General features: G+C 40.6%; 1 protein-coding gene across 5 annotated transcripts in view; it reads left to right on the forward strand.

Annotated features, from left to right (window-relative positions):
• The first annotated feature begins 1,896 nt into the window (after positions 1 to 1,896).
• The window catches only part of TBC1D8B (TBC1 domain family member 8B), a 29,093-nt gene continuing 13,020 nt past the window's right edge, over positions 1,897 to 17,969 (forward strand). For all 5 annotated transcript variants that reach the window (XR_014945716.1, XR_014945714.1, XR_014945715.1 and 2 more), the window contains exons 1-9: positions 1,897 to 2,070; positions 6,904 to 7,014; positions 10,516 to 10,634; positions 11,135 to 11,360; positions 11,826 to 12,066; positions 12,839 to 13,046; positions 14,517 to 14,681; positions 15,442 to 15,591; positions 17,784 to 17,934. Coding sequence is in view for 2 of the 5 variants with exons in the window: in XM_085546372.1 (XP_085402498.1) it covers positions 1,941 to 2,070; positions 6,904 to 7,014; positions 10,516 to 10,634; positions 11,135 to 11,360; positions 11,826 to 12,066; positions 12,839 to 13,046; positions 14,517 to 14,681; positions 15,442 to 15,591; positions 17,784 to 17,934 (1,501 nt within the window). In the remaining 3 variants the exon portion in view is untranslated. The remainder of the gene's footprint in view (positions 2,071 to 6,903; positions 7,015 to 10,515; positions 10,635 to 11,134; positions 11,361 to 11,825; positions 12,067 to 12,838; positions 13,047 to 14,516; positions 14,682 to 15,441; positions 15,592 to 17,783; positions 17,935 to 17,969) is intronic.

The following is a 17,969-nucleotide window of genomic DNA, read 5'->3' on the forward strand; positions in this document are numbered from 1 at the left end:
AGTAGATGAAATCTACCGGCTTTGACTATTTAATTTTAGCTCTAAGGGAAACTTGAAACCAAATTGTGCTGTTCACCCACTGTGAATTAACAGCTATGTAATTCTCCGCAGTGGTTGTTAAACTGTTGGTTATACAAAGTGAAGCCAAACTGTTTACACAGCTATTTATCTATTTATATACACTTGGCTGTGGTTACTTGAGGGAAATCATTTACCATTTCCAGGAGGTCATTAGTGCAGTGAAAGAAAAATTCTGCGGCACTAAATGGATCTCTCTTGCTGTGGAATGCATTGATTAGACTGTAGGATGATTGTGTGCTGATTAAGAAAGAATTTAAGTATCTATAAATAAATCCCTCTTCACTCTGCGTCTTAGGAACCAGTGCCTGAAGGGATCACAAGAAAGGAAAGACCTTGAAACAGCAGAAGGGAGATCAAAGATGTTTTTGTTGTTACTTTTTAATAATCAGAACAACGAAGTTTGAATTTTACACTAGAAAGCAACATATGTCCTAACATGTCCAGCCTGTGTGAGATGCCAAAAGCCAAGATCTGGGTATGAAACGCCTAGAGCATTTCTCCCTGCAATTAGCATCAGTGTTAGAATGCCTGTATTAGATCCTAAGTAAGTGTTTCATATCCAAGGGCTTGGCTAATTGGGGAAAATTAAATGGTAAACACTCCCTTTGGGAGTGCTCTTAAAAGAGCAGCATCTGTGCAGGAACTGCTGTCAGCTCTGGTCAGTCTCCAGGAGCTGCTACAGCAGCAGCTCTTCTACTGATATCTGTTACTTCAGGTGGAGAGGGATTGTAGAGACGGCCTCAAAGAGAATCTGGTGACGTATTGTAGTTGTTATCTCATTATTATTTTGTCTGTATCAGTTACCACATTTGCTAATAACTTCTTTTTCCGCGTGGGGTTGCTGTGGGTTGCATTGGGGGCTGTTGGAAAGGCCATAGGAAAGAATGGATGAAGTTGAAGAAGTGCCAAGATTGAAATCTGTCATTAGTGCATGATGTGCACAATCTCTTTATAGAAATAACTTAAAGAAGAGGCTGAGTTTAAATGCACAGTGATAAGATACACAATCAATAAAGCTTTATTTTGGGAAAATTTTAGGAAGGTCCTGATTGATTTATTCTAGCATAAAACAGTAGTGCTGGTCTATATGTAGATGATCTGATGAGCTACTCTATGGCAAAAAATGTGTATGTTTGGTGGCCCTGCTAGGCAGGGGGGTTGGAACTACATGATCCTTGAGATCCCTTCCAACCCGGGTCATTCTGTGATTCTGTGAAATGACCAAGCTTTTGCAGACAGGCAAAAACACAGAGCCCCTGTGTCAAACTGTTGTCAAGTCACCCAAAACATCCATGATACTCTAAGTGAGCTTATAATTGTGGTGGATGATAGAATCAAGGAGGCAGAGCATCATCATGAAGTGTAAATAGGTGGCAGTGGCAGTGTCTGCTGCTCCCCCACTTGGGGTTGAGATGTCGGATGAGGTGATGTGTGTGGGCAGTGTGATAGGGCCAGGCATTTGAGTGTTTCTTTCTGCACAACAGGCGCACATAGGGCTCCATACAGGCTCCCACAGCAGGCTGGGGAGACTAGAAAACAAGTGTGAACACCAAACAAAGCAGCGTTCTTTGGCGATGAATGCCTGATGTTTGGCCAAACTTAGACGTGCTTTTTTGACTGCTGCGAGGGAGTCAAGACTAAAATCGCTTTGTGAGGAGCCTTTCAGGCCTAAGGCCGAGGCCTGGCCCCGCGGGGCCTACCGGGAGCTGTAGTCTGAGGCTCGGAGGGCTCCGGTCAGGACTACGGCTCCCATGGCGCCTCGGGGCGGCGGTGGAGCTTGGCAGCCGGGCTGCGTACGTGGGAGCGGGAGGCGGCGGCTGGTATGGGCGGCGGCGGCGGCGGGCGGTGAAGCCGCCAAGATGTGGCTGAAGCCCGAAGAGGTGCTGCTGAAAAATGCCCTCAAGCTGTGGGTGCTGGAGCGCTCCAACCAGTACTTCGTGCTGCAGAGGCGGCGGGGATACGGCGAGGAGGGTGGAGGCGGGCTGGCAGGTACTGCCCGGGGCACGGGGCTGGCGGTGCGTGGGCCGCTCCGCCTCGCGGGGAGACTCGGTTGTTTGTTTGCATCTTCCTCCCCCCCCCTTCCCTTTATAATCGCTTTCCTTCCCCTTCTCTTGCACCCTGAGCGAGGGGCTGAGGTGGCAGAGCTGAGGCTCTGGGCTCGACTCGGCCCCGGGAGACGGCACTGACACAGCGACAGCATCGCTGTAATGTACTTTATTTCATGAGAACTAATGGTGCAGAGCAGAGTTCCCAGGTTTGGTTGTTGTCTGTATGGCATAATGTGCTGCGGGGACTCCGGGCACCTCTGACGCTCCAGCTGGGAGGAGCTGAGTCCTTAGGAACCCGCGTGGCATTGACCCCTTCAAGGGGAAACAGCACAGGGATGTGGAGTCACGTTGGGATGTCGCAGAACCAAAGGTGTTGGAAGGAACTTATGGAGATCCCCCAGTCCAACGTACTCTGTTCTGGTTTTACCCTTTACCCGTTATCTTGTCGCTGAATGCTACTAAAAAGAGCCTGGCTCCATCCCTTTGGCTACTGCCCTTTAGATGTTGCACCCCAGGGTACCGCTGGCCTTATGGCCGCAAGGGCGCACTGCTGGCTTATGGCTGGTGTGTACGAATCTTGTCTGGCAGCATGGTAAGATTTATCCAAAAACTGTGACTAAAATGAAAGAATGAGATGTCTGTGTCTGTTCTTCTGCCCTTACAAGCATATGACAGCATGGAAGAGCACCCAGCTGGCGTCATTCCTTTGCTATGCCTTCCTGGATGGTGTTGCGTGTTTTGTTTCTATACCTTTTCTGTTTGTTTGAGGTTCATACAGAGCTTCTATTTGCACAGGTTACTTTTTAGTGAGCAGAAGCAGAAGGAAGGTGTTCCTAAATTAAGATGGTAAATAACAAGGGTTAGCAGGAGAAGTGGAAAATAACGTGGTTAGATTTATGTTTGCAGGGATGAAAATATTCACACCTCCTAGGTATAAAAACTAGCACCGTTTGCTACGCCTGGTTTTAATTTCTTAGTGTTGTGTGTGACTCAGATAATTAGTGCTTACTTCAGTGCCTTGTGTCTGTGCATAGTGTGGTTTACAAGTTGGCCACTGTGGACAGAGATGGATCCTTTGTGCTGGTTTTGCTTAGCCTCGGTCCTCTCTGCTTTTATACACCTGCTTAGTTTTACATTTCATTCTCTTTTCTTCCTTAGACCTCACCTAAGGCTGCAGATACTGTAACCTGTTTGACTGGTTCTACTTCCTGGTGTTACTCATGCATGGAGCTGTCACAGAATCTTCTGCCTGCAGTGCAGCTGTGTGGCCCCGTCCTCCAGTCCTTACTGTTTTCTGTGGAGCCACTACAGGAGATCAGCTTAGGCCTTCTAGGGTATATTTATAAGGATACAGATAAACAAAATGGTTCGTGTAACAGAGCGCAGTTACAGTGACAGAAAACTGCTGCTGTGAATGCACATGCTGCACACAAGACCTAATGAGACAGAATGTGTTGATCATAAAGACGTTGCTTCAGTTATATATATTGCTTGGTTATAGGACCTAAGTTGGAAGACAGGTATTCTGGAGTCAAATATGGAGTCATATTTGTTGTCCCAAAATACCAAAATACCAATCTTTCCCTGACGTGCTTTAGCTTTTTCCCTTCTGCTCCAGTGTACAGCACAGCTGTGAGAGGAGAGACACTTACCAATAAAACACAGGGATGGGAATAGTCTTCCCTGCTCACTGAATGTGCTGTGCTTGAAAAAAGAGAGATTTAGGATGTAGGGAAAAATCCTGACTCTTCAAGTCCTCGATTTCCGGCAGCAATTATCACTATCCTGAATCTGTAGAAGGTCCTTGATGCTATTTTTGCTTTTTAGAGGATGCAGCTTGTTGTCTGTGTCACTGGTGGCTTAGAGTGCTGGCATAGGAGGCTGGAGGAAGGGGAGACAGAGCTAGGCTTGTATATGTACTATGAGGAAATTTATCTGTTAAAAGGCATTACGTTAAAGAACACGTTAACATGGTGGGTATCAGTAGCAAGGAACTTGTCTCACACAGAACTTTCTATTGGATCAATTAAAAATGGTACTTGGTGATCTGATAGGGAATTCATTTTAATGGGAATAGCAGGGCAGGAGGGGAAGCTTGGGAACAAGTACTTTTACATATGGCCCTGAATACACACCTTTGTTTATTAAGCTGCCACTGTCTCACCTGAGCCATAACCACTGACCAGAATGTACGTTGTAAATAGAGATGAAATTGTTCTCACAGGAGACTTAAATGAACCTGTTTGGGTCTCTTGCACTGCATTGCCTTTAGGGTTTATTTCCCTTTTTAATGCACAATTTATTAACAGATTGACTTTACCATCAAAACAGCTGAACAGTTCATGTGAAAGCCATCGCTTTTTATCATGTTTATGTTTCTTGTGAACATACAGATGCTGGTTGTCCCTGGGGACGTGGTACTGGCCAGCACTGTACTGATGAGGCATCTCTGCCTGTAAGGAGCTGTAACACTCATATCAATATTTGATGTCCAGTAACACTTCTAATGTAGTAAATCAGGAGAGTGATCCGGTTTTAATTTCATCAATTATTGATCTCAGAGGTACTGTTAGGCAGCAGAGGAGCAAACAGGCTTGTGTCAACTCTGCTTCAGAGCAACAGCACTTCTGTAGGGAAAGCAAACAGCAGGACTCTCTGGTTGTGTATAGTGAAATAGAAGAACACAGCAAAGTTGCTCCCAAAGGACTAAGTGCTGGGCGGTTATTTTCATCTAACAGATAGGCGTTATTGCCATCAATTGGTACAAGTGAGAGCACAATTCATTGCTAATGTGTCCTGGTGAATGTCTCTGCTGCAGAATACCAAGGATACAATGCAAAGCACGGTGCTGGCACATTGCTTTGTGTTACCATTGAGTCACCCACACTCAGCTCTGAAGGTTTGATGTGGGTAAGCAGGTGGGACTGCCAGGTCCTTGCAGTGATGCCAGTAACTACAGCTGTGTAATGAGCTCATCACCTCTGGAGTATTTATTGTCTGAAGCACTGACCTGCAGTTGGGTTGTAGACAGAGCACTGCTGACCAGTGGAACTACTGAAATGAGCAGTACTGACCCGATGCAGCTTATTGTGCCTAAAATCCGATGGCCTTCCAAAATGATGAGAGTGCTTACAGCACTGAGGAATGCTGCTCCCTAGTGTGCTGTCACACTCATTCACACAAGCTGAGCTGATGCATCAACCTTAGCAATGGTGACTACTGTCTTGGTACCATGTATCCTAACAAAACTCCGATTAGGACAATTGTAAAAGATAATAAAGTATCTGCTAAAGCAGAGCCAGGTTTGTGATGAGCTCAGTGTTGTGACTCAGTAAGCCAAAGCTCTTAAAGCAATTATGAACGTTATCTATTCAATGTCTGACTGTAGTTTGAAGTTACAAAAAATGCTAGTTTTCAACAGGAAGGCACAGTCTATGAATTGCAGGCAATGCAAGATAATAGTTTTGATTGATGCAATTTACTGGTCTCTGGGTTCCCTTTGTGGTTTTTATTTGTTTCCATTTTTTTAAGACAAGGAAAATCATTCTGAAACGTGAGTAGTCACATTGATAGGTCACATGGGGTCTGTGCTGGAAGCGGGTCTCAGGGAAATCATGTTCAGAGGATGACTGCCTTGATAAAACTGACAGGTCTTGCTTTGCTTCCCCTAGTACTCACAACTGATACTTTCCTAATATGAGAGGGGAGTAATGGAAGGAGAGCAGAGTGATAGCATTGCTTTTATTTTCACTGCTGTTGTAACAAGGTTTCCTTGAGCATCAGGATCCAACAATTTGTATTTCTTTCTGTGTAGATTTTTCTTCTTCTGTTAGAATTTCTTGATTCTTAGCTTTAAATTCAGCTTGTAAGATCTCTGGGCTGTCTCACAGCTTTGTTATACTCAGTTATAATGAGTTTGCATGCCAAGATAAAATGCATACTAATTTTCTCAGAAAATATAGCGAGAGAGAGGAGAGAGTGTATCTCTTTTTGTTAGAGATGAAGTGTGTTTTGTTAGTATTTTGCTGTAAACTGTTTTTAATTGGAACTAATTAAATATCTAGGGGCAAGGAGGTAACATGGTCATTGTATCTGGTATGTATAATCTGTAATGGAGTAATGCACCTTATTTAATACGCTCACACGTGACGGCAGGATGAAATCTTCATGTTCCATAGTTTATAGTGGAGTCCTCTGGTAGACTTGATAAAGAAAGGCATTTTGTAGCCCAGTGCCTGGAGAATGGGATGAACGGGAAAGCTTCAGTCTGTATAGGGAGTGTGACATGGTGTTCTCATGTGAAGATAGTGCACGAGATTTTCATAGATCAGACATGATGTTTTTACAGTGTCCCTAGAACTGTTTCCTTTGCCTGTAAAACAGAACAGCAGTAAGTGACTAATGAAGAGGCAGTCCAATTTCTGCTTGTGCTTATTAAAGGCAGGGAGCTACCATGTTCCTTCTCAAGTTATCCTCTGGTTTCCCATACTGGCTGGCTATTGCTTTCATGGGCATCATCTCAAACTTCTTCACCTTCAGTTTGTGTTTATAATGGCTTTTGTGTCTATAACAGCTCTCCAGCAGCTTCCTCTGGGAGCACTTTTCATTTTGTTCATTTGTGCTTCTTTTTTTTTTTTCTTTTTTTTTTTTCCTCAGAGTTTATTACAGGATACATTTTCACTTGGATAACATTCCTATTCAGTAAGAAAGGAACTGGGAGGTAAGCGTGCATTTCAGAACTTTAGTTTTACCAGGCTCCTTGTGTTTTCTTCAGGTCTTCTTGTGGGAACCCTGGATGCAGTATTGGATTCTACATCGAAAGTGGCTCCATTTCGTATCCTGCATCAGACACCAGACTCACAGGTCTACTGGTCCATTGCATGTGGTATGTACTATTCTTATAGAAGCTAAGCGAGTTTATAAAGTGAAAAGTCAGGATGCAAAGGATGGGCTGAATCTTTTGGTTGGGTTAATCCTCTCACATCGTTGTTCATTCCAGTGACCTTCACATGGTTAAATATTACTTGGTAATGATGTAGTGATGCTCAGGATATTTCAAACCTGAGATTGACAGTGGTTTATGGTTCCAGGTTTTCAGAACATACCTATGGACCCTTCATATGATAAGGTCAGCTTGCCTGTTTTCTGCAGCAGTCTGTGCAGTACTGAGGAACTGCCTTAATGCTCTCTTGGAATTGCAGGGGCACAGTCTTTTATTTTCTAAGCTGCAGAGGAGGTCTGTAACTTGACACAGTTCAGGATGATGTGGAAAAGTTGACCCTTGAGAGTATTAAGTCTGCCATAGATATAAATAACAGGAATTGCCTATCTGTTTTTTTTTCCCCCTACTTTATCTTTGTTAAAAATGAGCCAGCCTTCCCATCACGATAGCAGCTGAATTCTTCCTCGTATCTGTTACTCTTAGGGTGTAAGAGGTTCTTTCTCTTTTGCATGTTACGTTATTAATCGGTAGCAAATGGAAAAGAAAATTGACCTTGAAAGTGGAGTACATGACTTTCTCCTAAAGCATCATTATGACTACGTTGATCTTGTTGTTGTTACTGCTTGTTTTAAATTCTGCAGCTTCCCCTAAGAATAAAGTGTAAATTCCTTTATACAGGCTGCTGAAATACCAAGTATTCAGAGAGACTTCCATTTCAAAAGTTGAGAGAACTCAGTTCTTCGCATGCATCATTGTTTTTTCCTCCTCAGCATGGTCCTGCCTTTATACTGAAACTAAGATAGTCATATGGTCAGATGACAAATGTCACTGTTGTAGGATTAATCTATTTCTTAGGCTTATTAAAAACTGTGGAAAAGTCTATAATTACATTTAAAAAAAAAAACAAACACACAAAAACAACCCACATTTTAGTTCATTTTTTTCCATGCTCTCAGGTTTTTTAGTTAGTTTTGTTCTATACAAAAGTAAAGAACCCAAGTCTGGACTTCTCTGGTCTCACAGGCATCCAGACCTGCGGCAAAAGATGAGTTTTGAAGGAAATAGAGGTGCCACTCTACAAACACTTATGTAATAGAAAGAATCACAGTAATGGAATGACTTGGGTTGGAAGGGACCATAAAGATCATCTAGTTCCAGTGTCTTGTTGTGGGAAGGATTGCCAACCACTAAATCAGGCATCAATTGAGGGCCCAGGGCCCATACAATCTGACCTTGAATGTCTTCGGGAATAGGGAATCCACGAATTCTCTGGGCAGTGTCTTCCACTGCTTCACCACCTTCTGAATGAATAGTTTTCCCCAGTCATCTAACCTAAATCCTCCCATCTTTTAGATTAAAACCATTCCCCCTTGTCCTATCACTTTCAGACCACCTAAAAACTCAGTCTCCCTCTTGTCTGTAATCTCCTTTGAAGTACTGGTAAGCTACAATGAGATCTCCCCGGATCCTTCCCTTCTCCAGCCTGAACAAGCCCAGCTCCCTCAGCCCAAATAATTCTACCAGTAAATGCTGTGCTCTTGTTGCATTGAATTTTACTGATTTCTTTATAAACCTTCATTACTTCACCTTAAATAAGCAATTGTGCCTTTTCCTGTTTATAAAATTAAATTAGCTGCTTTATCAATTACGCTTTCTTCTTTTCCGTGTTTGGCTTAATTGTTTCTGCATTTCATGCTGCAATGCTAATTGGCTCGTATTTGTGTTCTTCAAAGGCACATCTGAGGGGCAGTTGTCAGCGAGAGAACTGTTAAATGATTTAATATAATTCATAACATCTCACTTAAGAAGGGCAGCATTAGAGATGAGATAGAATTTGAATGGCTTCTGCATTGACTGTAAGTAAAATTGTGAGACTTCTCCAGAAGAAGTCAGAACAAACAGTGTCAGGATATTAAGAAAGATACTTTGATAAATGCATTGGAAGTGCACTCTGGGGGATTCTAATGGCCCCTGAGAAAATGTGAAAGGTAATCTTCACCCTAGGACTGAATTGTTACCAGTTCTGTGCTATGTAAGTATACTTTAGAACAAAAGGCTTCACGGTGTAATTATACTTTATCTTATAAACCACATTGTTCCTTCTGTGAAGCGAAGAAATGGAAAAGATTGCTTTCTTTTCTGGTTGTGTACAGCGAGGGTCTGAAACAGTACTGCTAAATTGTTTAAATGTTTAGGAATAGTTTCATCTTCAGTGTGTCACATCTGTGCCTTTGGTTCTTAGAATGACTCAAATAATTGCTCTGCATGTGTAGTCTGAGAGGAAGAATTAGGTTTGATTTCATTACTTCATTATCTTCATATCATTTTTCAAGTGTCATTGCAAATGCAGCATACGTAGCACAGCCTAACTAACAATATATAGAGCAATTTCTGTTCATTCCCAACACTGAATCTTGTCTCATCTCTATGTTTTGTATGTTCCTTATGGCTCCTGACAGCAGGTTTTTAAGTTATTCCTCTGTCTTGTATGTAACAAAAGAGAAGGAAGCCTTCCTTAATTCCTCAGTATTGGAGTCCAATAGGGTTCAGAAGAAAAACAGTACTAATACTGGAGATGCCAGATGCTGCTTCAGGGGTCGTTCAGCTGAGCCTTTTGTCCTGGATCAGGTCTGGTATATATGGTTTTTTATCTAGGGCACAGTTTTGCTTCTGTCCTCTTTTAGAATCCTCTGACTGTGGAAAAACATTGCATTGTTTGGAATTAGAATGTAAGCAGAACTTTGTTATATAGATAAAATGACAGCTGTTTCCTGAATGGTGGTTGGCTAAGCTTTAGTGTGATTAGAAATCTAATTAAAATGTGACTTGATAGAAAACAAGATAAAACAATGACTTGTACCAAGCACAAGCAAATGTTTGTTGTAGGCAGCATAAACAGTTGTTTTATGTATCCAAAGAGAGAGAGAAATCTTTGCTACCATCCTGGCTGTAGAGATGCATGCAGTGATACAACCTTACACTTGTTAGAAGAGTTTGTGCACCACTGCAAATCCGAGGCTGGGAGTTCTCCTCTGGGAAGTGCTGTGGCTGAGTGATCAAAGCCAAGGGTATCAGAAGCTCTTGTTTCATTTTCTTATTAGTTTCTGAATGTGATCTCATGTGTTTCCCATCTTCGAGGGGAGCATCCTACTCACTAACATGGGTGTGTGCTGGTGATGCTGCTGAGCTGAAGGAACTGTCAGTCCCAGTCAGGCTTTAGCATTGAGCCACAAAATGTTGACAAAGCTGGAATGCTTCTAGGGGTAAAGGCCAGAAATACAGCTGCATAAAGAGCCTGAAAGATAAAAACACATCAGCATTTTGGTGTGATTTGGACTTGTGGATTTAAATTAACCTGTGAACCTGAAATATACTGAATATTCTCTTGATTAATGTTTTTCATGAAGTAATTAAAGTCACTTCTATCTTTCTCCTTTCCACCAGGAGCCAGCAGAGAAGAGATAACAGAGCACTGGGACTGGTTAGAACACAATGTTATGAACATTTTATCAGTATTTGATTCAAATGAAGATATTACAAGCTTTGTCCAGGGGAAGATAAGAGTAAGTAGAAGGCACATGACACAGTTGGGAAAGGCTGAGTATTTTTTTTTCCTCTAAATGTACACAAATATTATGTACCATGTAGACAGCACTGTGATATTGTATGCTTCTGAGTGAGTAATATGTTCCATTGTTACTGTTTATCTACCACATAGTTAAGTAAAATTGTTTAACATAAGTGATTTCTTTTTGATAAATGGTACACTAGGTGCCTCTAGATAGTGGTCTTGAACTGATAATATACTATTTCACAATAATTTTGGGAACCCCTAGGAAGTATACGAGAGTCCATTTTGCAATTACTAAACATTTAGCCTTGAAATTCATGTGATTAAGTGAGGAAGATACATTGCTTTCAGATAAGGAAACCTGAAGATGTGTGTCATGCTGAAGCTGTATGAATCTGAAGTAGCACATGTGATCTATAACCTGTGTTTTGATCCTCAGACTATTCTTCAAGTTGTAAATCCATATGTGAAATTACTGTTCTCTTGTTTTAGGGTTTGATTGCTGAAGAAGGAAAAGGCTCTTTTACAAAAGAAGAAGATCCTGAGAAGTTTCGTGAAGGTCTTATGAAGTTTGAAAAGTGTTTTGGATTACCAGAGCAGGAGAAGTTGGTTACCTATTACTCATGCAGCTACTGGAAGGGCCGTGTGCCTTGTCAAGGATGGCTTTATCTTAGTACCAACTTCCTGAGCTTTTACTCATTTTTGCTGGGAGCAGAGAGTACGTAAGGCTTAGCCCCGATGCTAAGCCTAGTCCTTTCATGTTTTGCTGTATATCTTTCGCATGTGGAGGTGTTTTTCTTATGTCTTGAGGAAGAGCTTTGCCATGTGAGCAGGTGTCTAATTGATAATCTGTTAAAGTAGGGTAGCTTACGTGAGTCTGTTTGCACTTTGCAGTTTCATATTACAGCAAAACAAGAAGACAATATAGACTTGTATTTTCATAAATGGTATGTCTTGAATGTTTCTTTCTATAAAAATCATTCTAGTGGAATTATTTAGTAGGAATTGTGAAGTGAGTCGTTTTGGTTTTTTTTGGTCCTTGTGAATTTGTAGCCATTTCCAAATGAGTTGTGATCTAACAGTGTTATGTGATTATACTTTCTAGCACTAATGCTTTTTTGATTCATACAAGAGTAGCAGCTATAGAGACGTTACTCATATCTGCTTATATTTGTATTTTCAGTAAAGCTTATTATCTCCTGGGATGCAATATCAAAACTTGAGAAGACTTCCAATGTTATCCTGACAGAGAGCATTCATGTCTGCTCCCGTGGGGAAGATCACTATTTTTCCATGTTTTTGCACATTAATGAAACCTTCCTTCTCATGGAGCAGCTGGCAAACTATGCTGTTAGAAGACTTTTTGATAAGGAGACTTTTGAAAATGACCCAGTGCTTCACGACCCCCTGCAGATCACCAAGAGGTAACTGCTTATAATCCATCAGTTCTGGACTCACTGCATTTTTAGACAAAGGGAGGAGAATCCTTGTCTGAGGGAGATCAGTAGATGCTGGCAAAGATGGTGTTCTCTTAAATAACTGTCTCGTTCAAATTTGGGATCAAAGGCTTTCATGACTTTGAAACCTTTTATTGCTTTGCAGTATCAAAGCCTATATGAAGACACAAAGTGGTCAAACCTTCAGAACTGGGCTTCAATGATAGTTTATAGTAGTTTGTATTTTTAAAAGACATAGCAGTGTTTAGGAATAGGAAATCAAGAATGGAGCTTCAGAGTCTTCTCAGTGAGAAGGAGAAGAATAAGTGATTTAAAATGCATAGGTACGTAACTGCATGGCTTTTCTGCCACTGGAGATAAATGATAGAGTCAGTGAGCTACAGGCTTTCCTCATTTATGGCCATTTTTAAGGCGGGGAGATAGATGTGTGTGTAAACAAACAGATGGTTTAGAGTCCTTCCTTCTCAGGAAAGTGTGATTTCTTGTAGTAAATGTATGATTTAATTTCTATTAAGTGGGTGTTTATAGGTCCGGTCCTGCACTTTGTTGCCTCTTCAAGTAAAATGCTGAACCTTCCAATTGACGCCATAGGTTTTGAGGGTGCATGACGTTTTACTGTTTTAAATAGCCTTTCTGCAAGACATTGCAACTTTTGTATTTTTAAGGATACTTTTAAAATATTTCATTTTTCTTTTCTCTCTCCTGCCTTGTTTTTTGTTTTGTTTGCTATTTAATCTAGAGGCCTAGAGAGCCGAGCCCACAGTCAGCAGTTCAGAGCGTTCTTCAGGCTACCCAAAGAAGAGACTTTGAAGGAAGTTCACGAATGCTTCTTATGGGTTCCTTTCACTCATTACAATGCCCATGGGAAAATGTGCATTTCAGAAAACTACATCTGCTTTGCTAGCCAGGATGGCAGCCTGTGCAGTGTCATCATTCCATTAAGAGAGGTAATGCAAACTATGGTCAGAGCCACTTATACCAGAAGATTTGCAGTTGTGTAGCGTACTGTCAGTTGATCAGATTTTCCTTAGAATAAGTTTAGTTTACGTGGATGTCATGATTTCCCTCTACTTTTGATACTATATTTAGTAATACCGCTTATAGAACTACTTTCACGTTTTGACTTTGTCCCCTGTGTCATTCTTGCCATTTCCATTCACTCCCATTTTGTAGCTGGGTACAGAATCCAGTTTTTTCAAGTAGTACATATATTAAAAAAAAAATGCTTAATTTTTGAAGTTGAGTTAAAGTAAGATTCTCGAGATAAAAAGGATTGGAAAGAGCAGAGGATCTTGATGATAATTGTTCTGTTTCATTCTTAGCTCTGTAGTATCATTCATCTCTTTGCAGCAGTTGAGAAGTGCTGTCTGTTCAAACATCAGTAGGAAAATGCATTGACATTCTTCAGTGAACAAATAGTAGTGCTAGCTGGTAGTCTCAACAAGCCCAACAAGGACTGTATTGTGAAGGACAACTTTCATAGTTCTGTAGGGTGCTGCAGATAGACTGTGGAATCATATCTAGGAAAAAAAAAGCCTTCTCCATCTCTGTCCCGACTTTGTGCAGTCTCTGACATTGCCACATTTCAGTCTTATAGATAGAGATTTTTTTAACATTTGCTTAGAGATTTTTCAGCGGCATCCAGATATGTGCTACAGTAGCTTAAAAAATTAACCAGGATCTTTAAACAGTCTTGCAAACAATAGCAACATCCATAAGCTGGGGGGGGGGAGGGAGGGGAATGAAGAGACTGTGTTAATGGAGCTAAATTATCTCCTTGTAGTTTGTCAGGCCCTCACTATTTGTTCTACAGTACCACGAAGTTCTTTCATTTAGTCTGTCTTCCTTTCCTTTCCTGTAACAATGTAAAAACAGCAGTGACAGCCGCTCTAGAAATTCATTATTATCTTACAGGTATGTGCGTTATTAAAGTGTATTAGCTTCTCTAACGTGTAGCTGTTTCACGATAGCAATTAAAATCAGCTCCAGCCATCACATATTATGACAGCTGTCACTGAGTTGTGTTCTCAGTGGAAATTAATTCTCGTGAAACTCGATTCGTTTCATTACCTGTCTGCTTTCTGGTGGTAAGATAAAAAGTAACAGCTCCAGCAGGTAGGAGGTGGCAAGATTTTCAAGTCTGCTCCATGCTTTCTGCTGAGAAAAACCTTTTCGAAGATGTTCAGTACCTTGTAGAAAGCCGATGGCGTGATGCTTACTGCCTTGTATGAGAACGGCTCCTCACCACTAAGCTGTAATATAGCCAGTTCATTATTTACATTACTAATTCTCTTTGTGTGGTGCCTCATTCTGCTGTTCCATGTACGTGTGTATTTTTAATAGTTTTTTCTTTTGGAAACAAGGTGGTAAAATGTGTTGGGATGAGTTGCATCGTTAACACAACCTTGTCTCCCTAGGTGATAGGCGTGGATAAGGCTGACCCAGCCAACAGAGGAGTCAACATTAGTACCAAAGGAAAAAGAGCTTTTCGTTTCACTGAAGTTAGAGATTTTGAACAGCTTGTCACAAAGCTCAGAATCAAATGCAACGCAACTTCAAGTCCGCAGCATATAACCACAGAGGTAACTCTTCAGCTAACACTAGTTTCTCATTAGCTACTCTTAGAAATAAGGTCATGTAGTCTCACTAAAAGTTTAATGTATGGTTATCTGTGTTTTTGGTGCCATGCACTATTTAAGTCTGAATCTTTACAGAGAGGGTCTGCTTTACCTCTAGATAACAAGTTGTCTCTTTTTCCATTTTTTAAATTGTGTTCCCATTTCTTACCTTCAGCCCCTTTACTTAAGAACTGAAGCCCATCAGTCTGATAGAAAATAGGTTTTAAGGCGTGGAAAAGTAAATATTTCAGTGCCCACGTGTGGGAGAGCATGTGAACAATGATGTTACTGTTGAATGCATTATTTTTTGGGTTCTCTTATATTGTTTTGAAAAGCATCCAGGTTCTAATGCTGTTTTCAGAATGCTCTCAGTATTTCTCTGTAGTTCTGTAAGTGCCTCCCTTGAAATTAATGGTGTTCTTTTGACTTGATTGATGGTCCAGTCTCTGCCTATTACCATATTCCTATTGAAGAGGTGTCCTTTCATGATTAAGGTTTTGGCTGTAGAGGTGATTTGTACCAGAGTCTTGAGGCCTGCCTGTTCAGAATGGGGACTGCTTTCTATTCATTTATTTTGGAAGTCTGTTTGTACATATATGAATTGTATGCAAGGCTGCATTTTAGTACAGAATTTGGTACCTGTAAATTAATCTGATAAGCAAAGATAGTCTAGTAGTGGCATTTATAACTTCCATTGCTAATACCTATTTATTTATTTGTTAAGGTTGCAAGTAGTTCTGCTTCTGACAGTGCAAAGGATTTTGATGAGGTACCACCAAAGACAGATCTGAGAGATAACAGCAAAACTGTCAGTACAGAAGCCCTAATGACTGTCTACCATCCTCAGGATGCCGAGAATCTGGACCCTAAAATGGTAAGAGATGAAGTGCCCAACTATTTTCGGAATCTAACTAGAAGAGACTTAAGCATATTCAAAACATACTCCAGCAAGGCTGCCGATTTCTGCTGTGGCTTTGCCAGTCTTCTTTCATTTGCGTGTTCTGTATTTTGAGTCCACAGGGTTCTTCTTCATGGCTGTATTCAATTTTCTGCTCAACTTGTTTAATAATGATACGCCTCATCTTCATGGAGCTAATTCCTCCTGCTCTTCCAGCCCCTCAGGGAAGAGCAGGCTGTTTCGTGATAGTGAACATGTTTCGGAGCTATCTGAATTGTCAAGGTGCAAAGTCACTACAAAGTCTTCGGGAAAAGGAAATTGTTATCAGGAAACTTACTTCATTTCTTAATTGCTTCATTCTTTTATGCATCCATCCATCAACACCACACTCATAATATATATTATTTTTGCAGTAAGATGTACTATTTTTGCTTCTCTGTGATGTGTACAAGAGGACAGAAGAGTTTCATTTTGCTTTCAGCAAAGTTAGGCAAAATTAGGCAAATTCAGATGTGGAACTTAAATATTAGAAGTATCAGAAAATAAGCACTCCTTTGGTAGGTATAAAAGGAAAACAGGTTCTGAAATTGTACTTTTTATAGTCCAGTGGAAAGAAGTGGCAAAATTTACTTTCTGTAGTTTGCCTTTAATTGCTTTAACAGTATTAAATATTACTGCTGCAAGGGTAGAAAATACAGTGTCAGTGTTCACCCTGTGTGAGCACTGGAGTCTTTCATGGGCTGCAACCTCATACGGTCAGCTGTTTTACATTAGATTAGTTGAATTGCTCTTTAGGAACACAATTAATAGTTTATTAGAAGTCTTGTACTCTACAAAGGACCTATTTCACTGCTGCCATGTTTTTCACCTCCTTCTCTGCAAGTAAAATGCCTGTAGCTTCAGTTATGTTTAAAGTGGGAATTTCTGCCAGTTCTCCCTCTGCAGGAGGTTTTACTTACATGGCTGGTGCTGCTGAAGTTCAAATGCGTACACAGTTGTCTTGTATTTTGATGGTAAATGCTGGCTTGCCAAGTGTTCTCTCTGGTTGATAAATATTTGATTAAATGTAAAACCAATACGGGTGTGTTTTCAGCTGTTAGTTCCCCATCTTAATCTAACTCGACTTCATTCTCTTGCAGTTTTTCCTGATTACTGATTCTTTCCCACTGCTATTTGGAGCTCGTGTTAAATAAAAACAAACTGAGGAGCAATTTAGAAACAGTGGCAAAACAATGGTGCTGATGTCATGTCATCACTGTGTGCTTTGCACCATTTGTACCCACCCTGTTCCAAATCTGTCAACTGCTGTAATGTAACAAAGTGTGATGAACCAGAAAGAAAGGAGAACAGCCTGCTTTCTCTGTTGAGTTTCTGTGGGATGTTATCTTGTCTGTATCAGCGTTAATACATTTTCATTGCTGTTAGCAAAGAACAGTTCAAAGGCACATTGAAACTGCAGAATGTTGATTTATCTGAATAATTAAGCAGATATCTGTAACAGTATGATTTGACTGTGCAAGTAATCACTTGCTTAATTACACTGCATCATCATGGCCAAATGCTTGTTCGTTAGAGCCTGCAGATTAGCACAGAGAAAACTGGAACCACGCAGAAGCAATCTGAAGTGTTTCCTCCTATTTTTCTTGGTTTTCTACTGCTTTCACTCAATTTCACCTTTTTTTTTCCTCCTTCTGTTAATTTACTGTTTACTAAGAAAATATTCCAGGAAGCAAAAATAAGAATACTTTAAAATAGATCCAAGTTATGATTAGATTTTTGTGTATGTATCATATAAACGTGTATTTACATGTAAATAGCTGACAAAGAATTTTAACAAGAGCCTCTGTGTTTTTTTGCCACAGGAATGATATAAAATGATGAGTTTTGTTTACCCATTGTGTGTTTTTGGTATGCATCAGAACTACGATGACAGAATTTATCTGCGTATTTGCACTGTGTCCTGTCCCTCTAGTCCAGCACCCCCTGCTAACAAGGGTTCTCTGCAGTAGGCTCTGATCTTCATCAGTGTTTCAGATAGCAATACTGATATTAATGCTGCTGTTTACAGTTTATGTGAATATAACTGAGAGAAAAGTAGAGTTTTCTGAAACATGAAAAAAACCTTTCAGTATACATAATAGTCTTCTTTTTATTTAATATTTCTGTAGTTGAAAGAAAAAATGAAGGAACAGTCCTGGAATATCCTTTTCTTCGAACGAGGTCATGGTGTCAGTATGTTTCGAACCAAGAAGACTCGAGATTTAGTTGTAAGAGGGATCCCAGAGGCCTTAAGAGGAGAACTCTGGCTGCTCTTCTCAGGTACTGCACAGCAAGTATAATGGATTCATTTTGTG

Source organism: Coturnix japonica, chromosome 4 (genome assembly GCF_054131305.1).
Source record: "Coturnix japonica strain WE chromosome 4, WE-NBRP24, whole genome shotgun sequence".
NCBI lineage: Eukaryota > Metazoa > Chordata > Aves > Galliformes > Phasianidae > Coturnix > Coturnix japonica.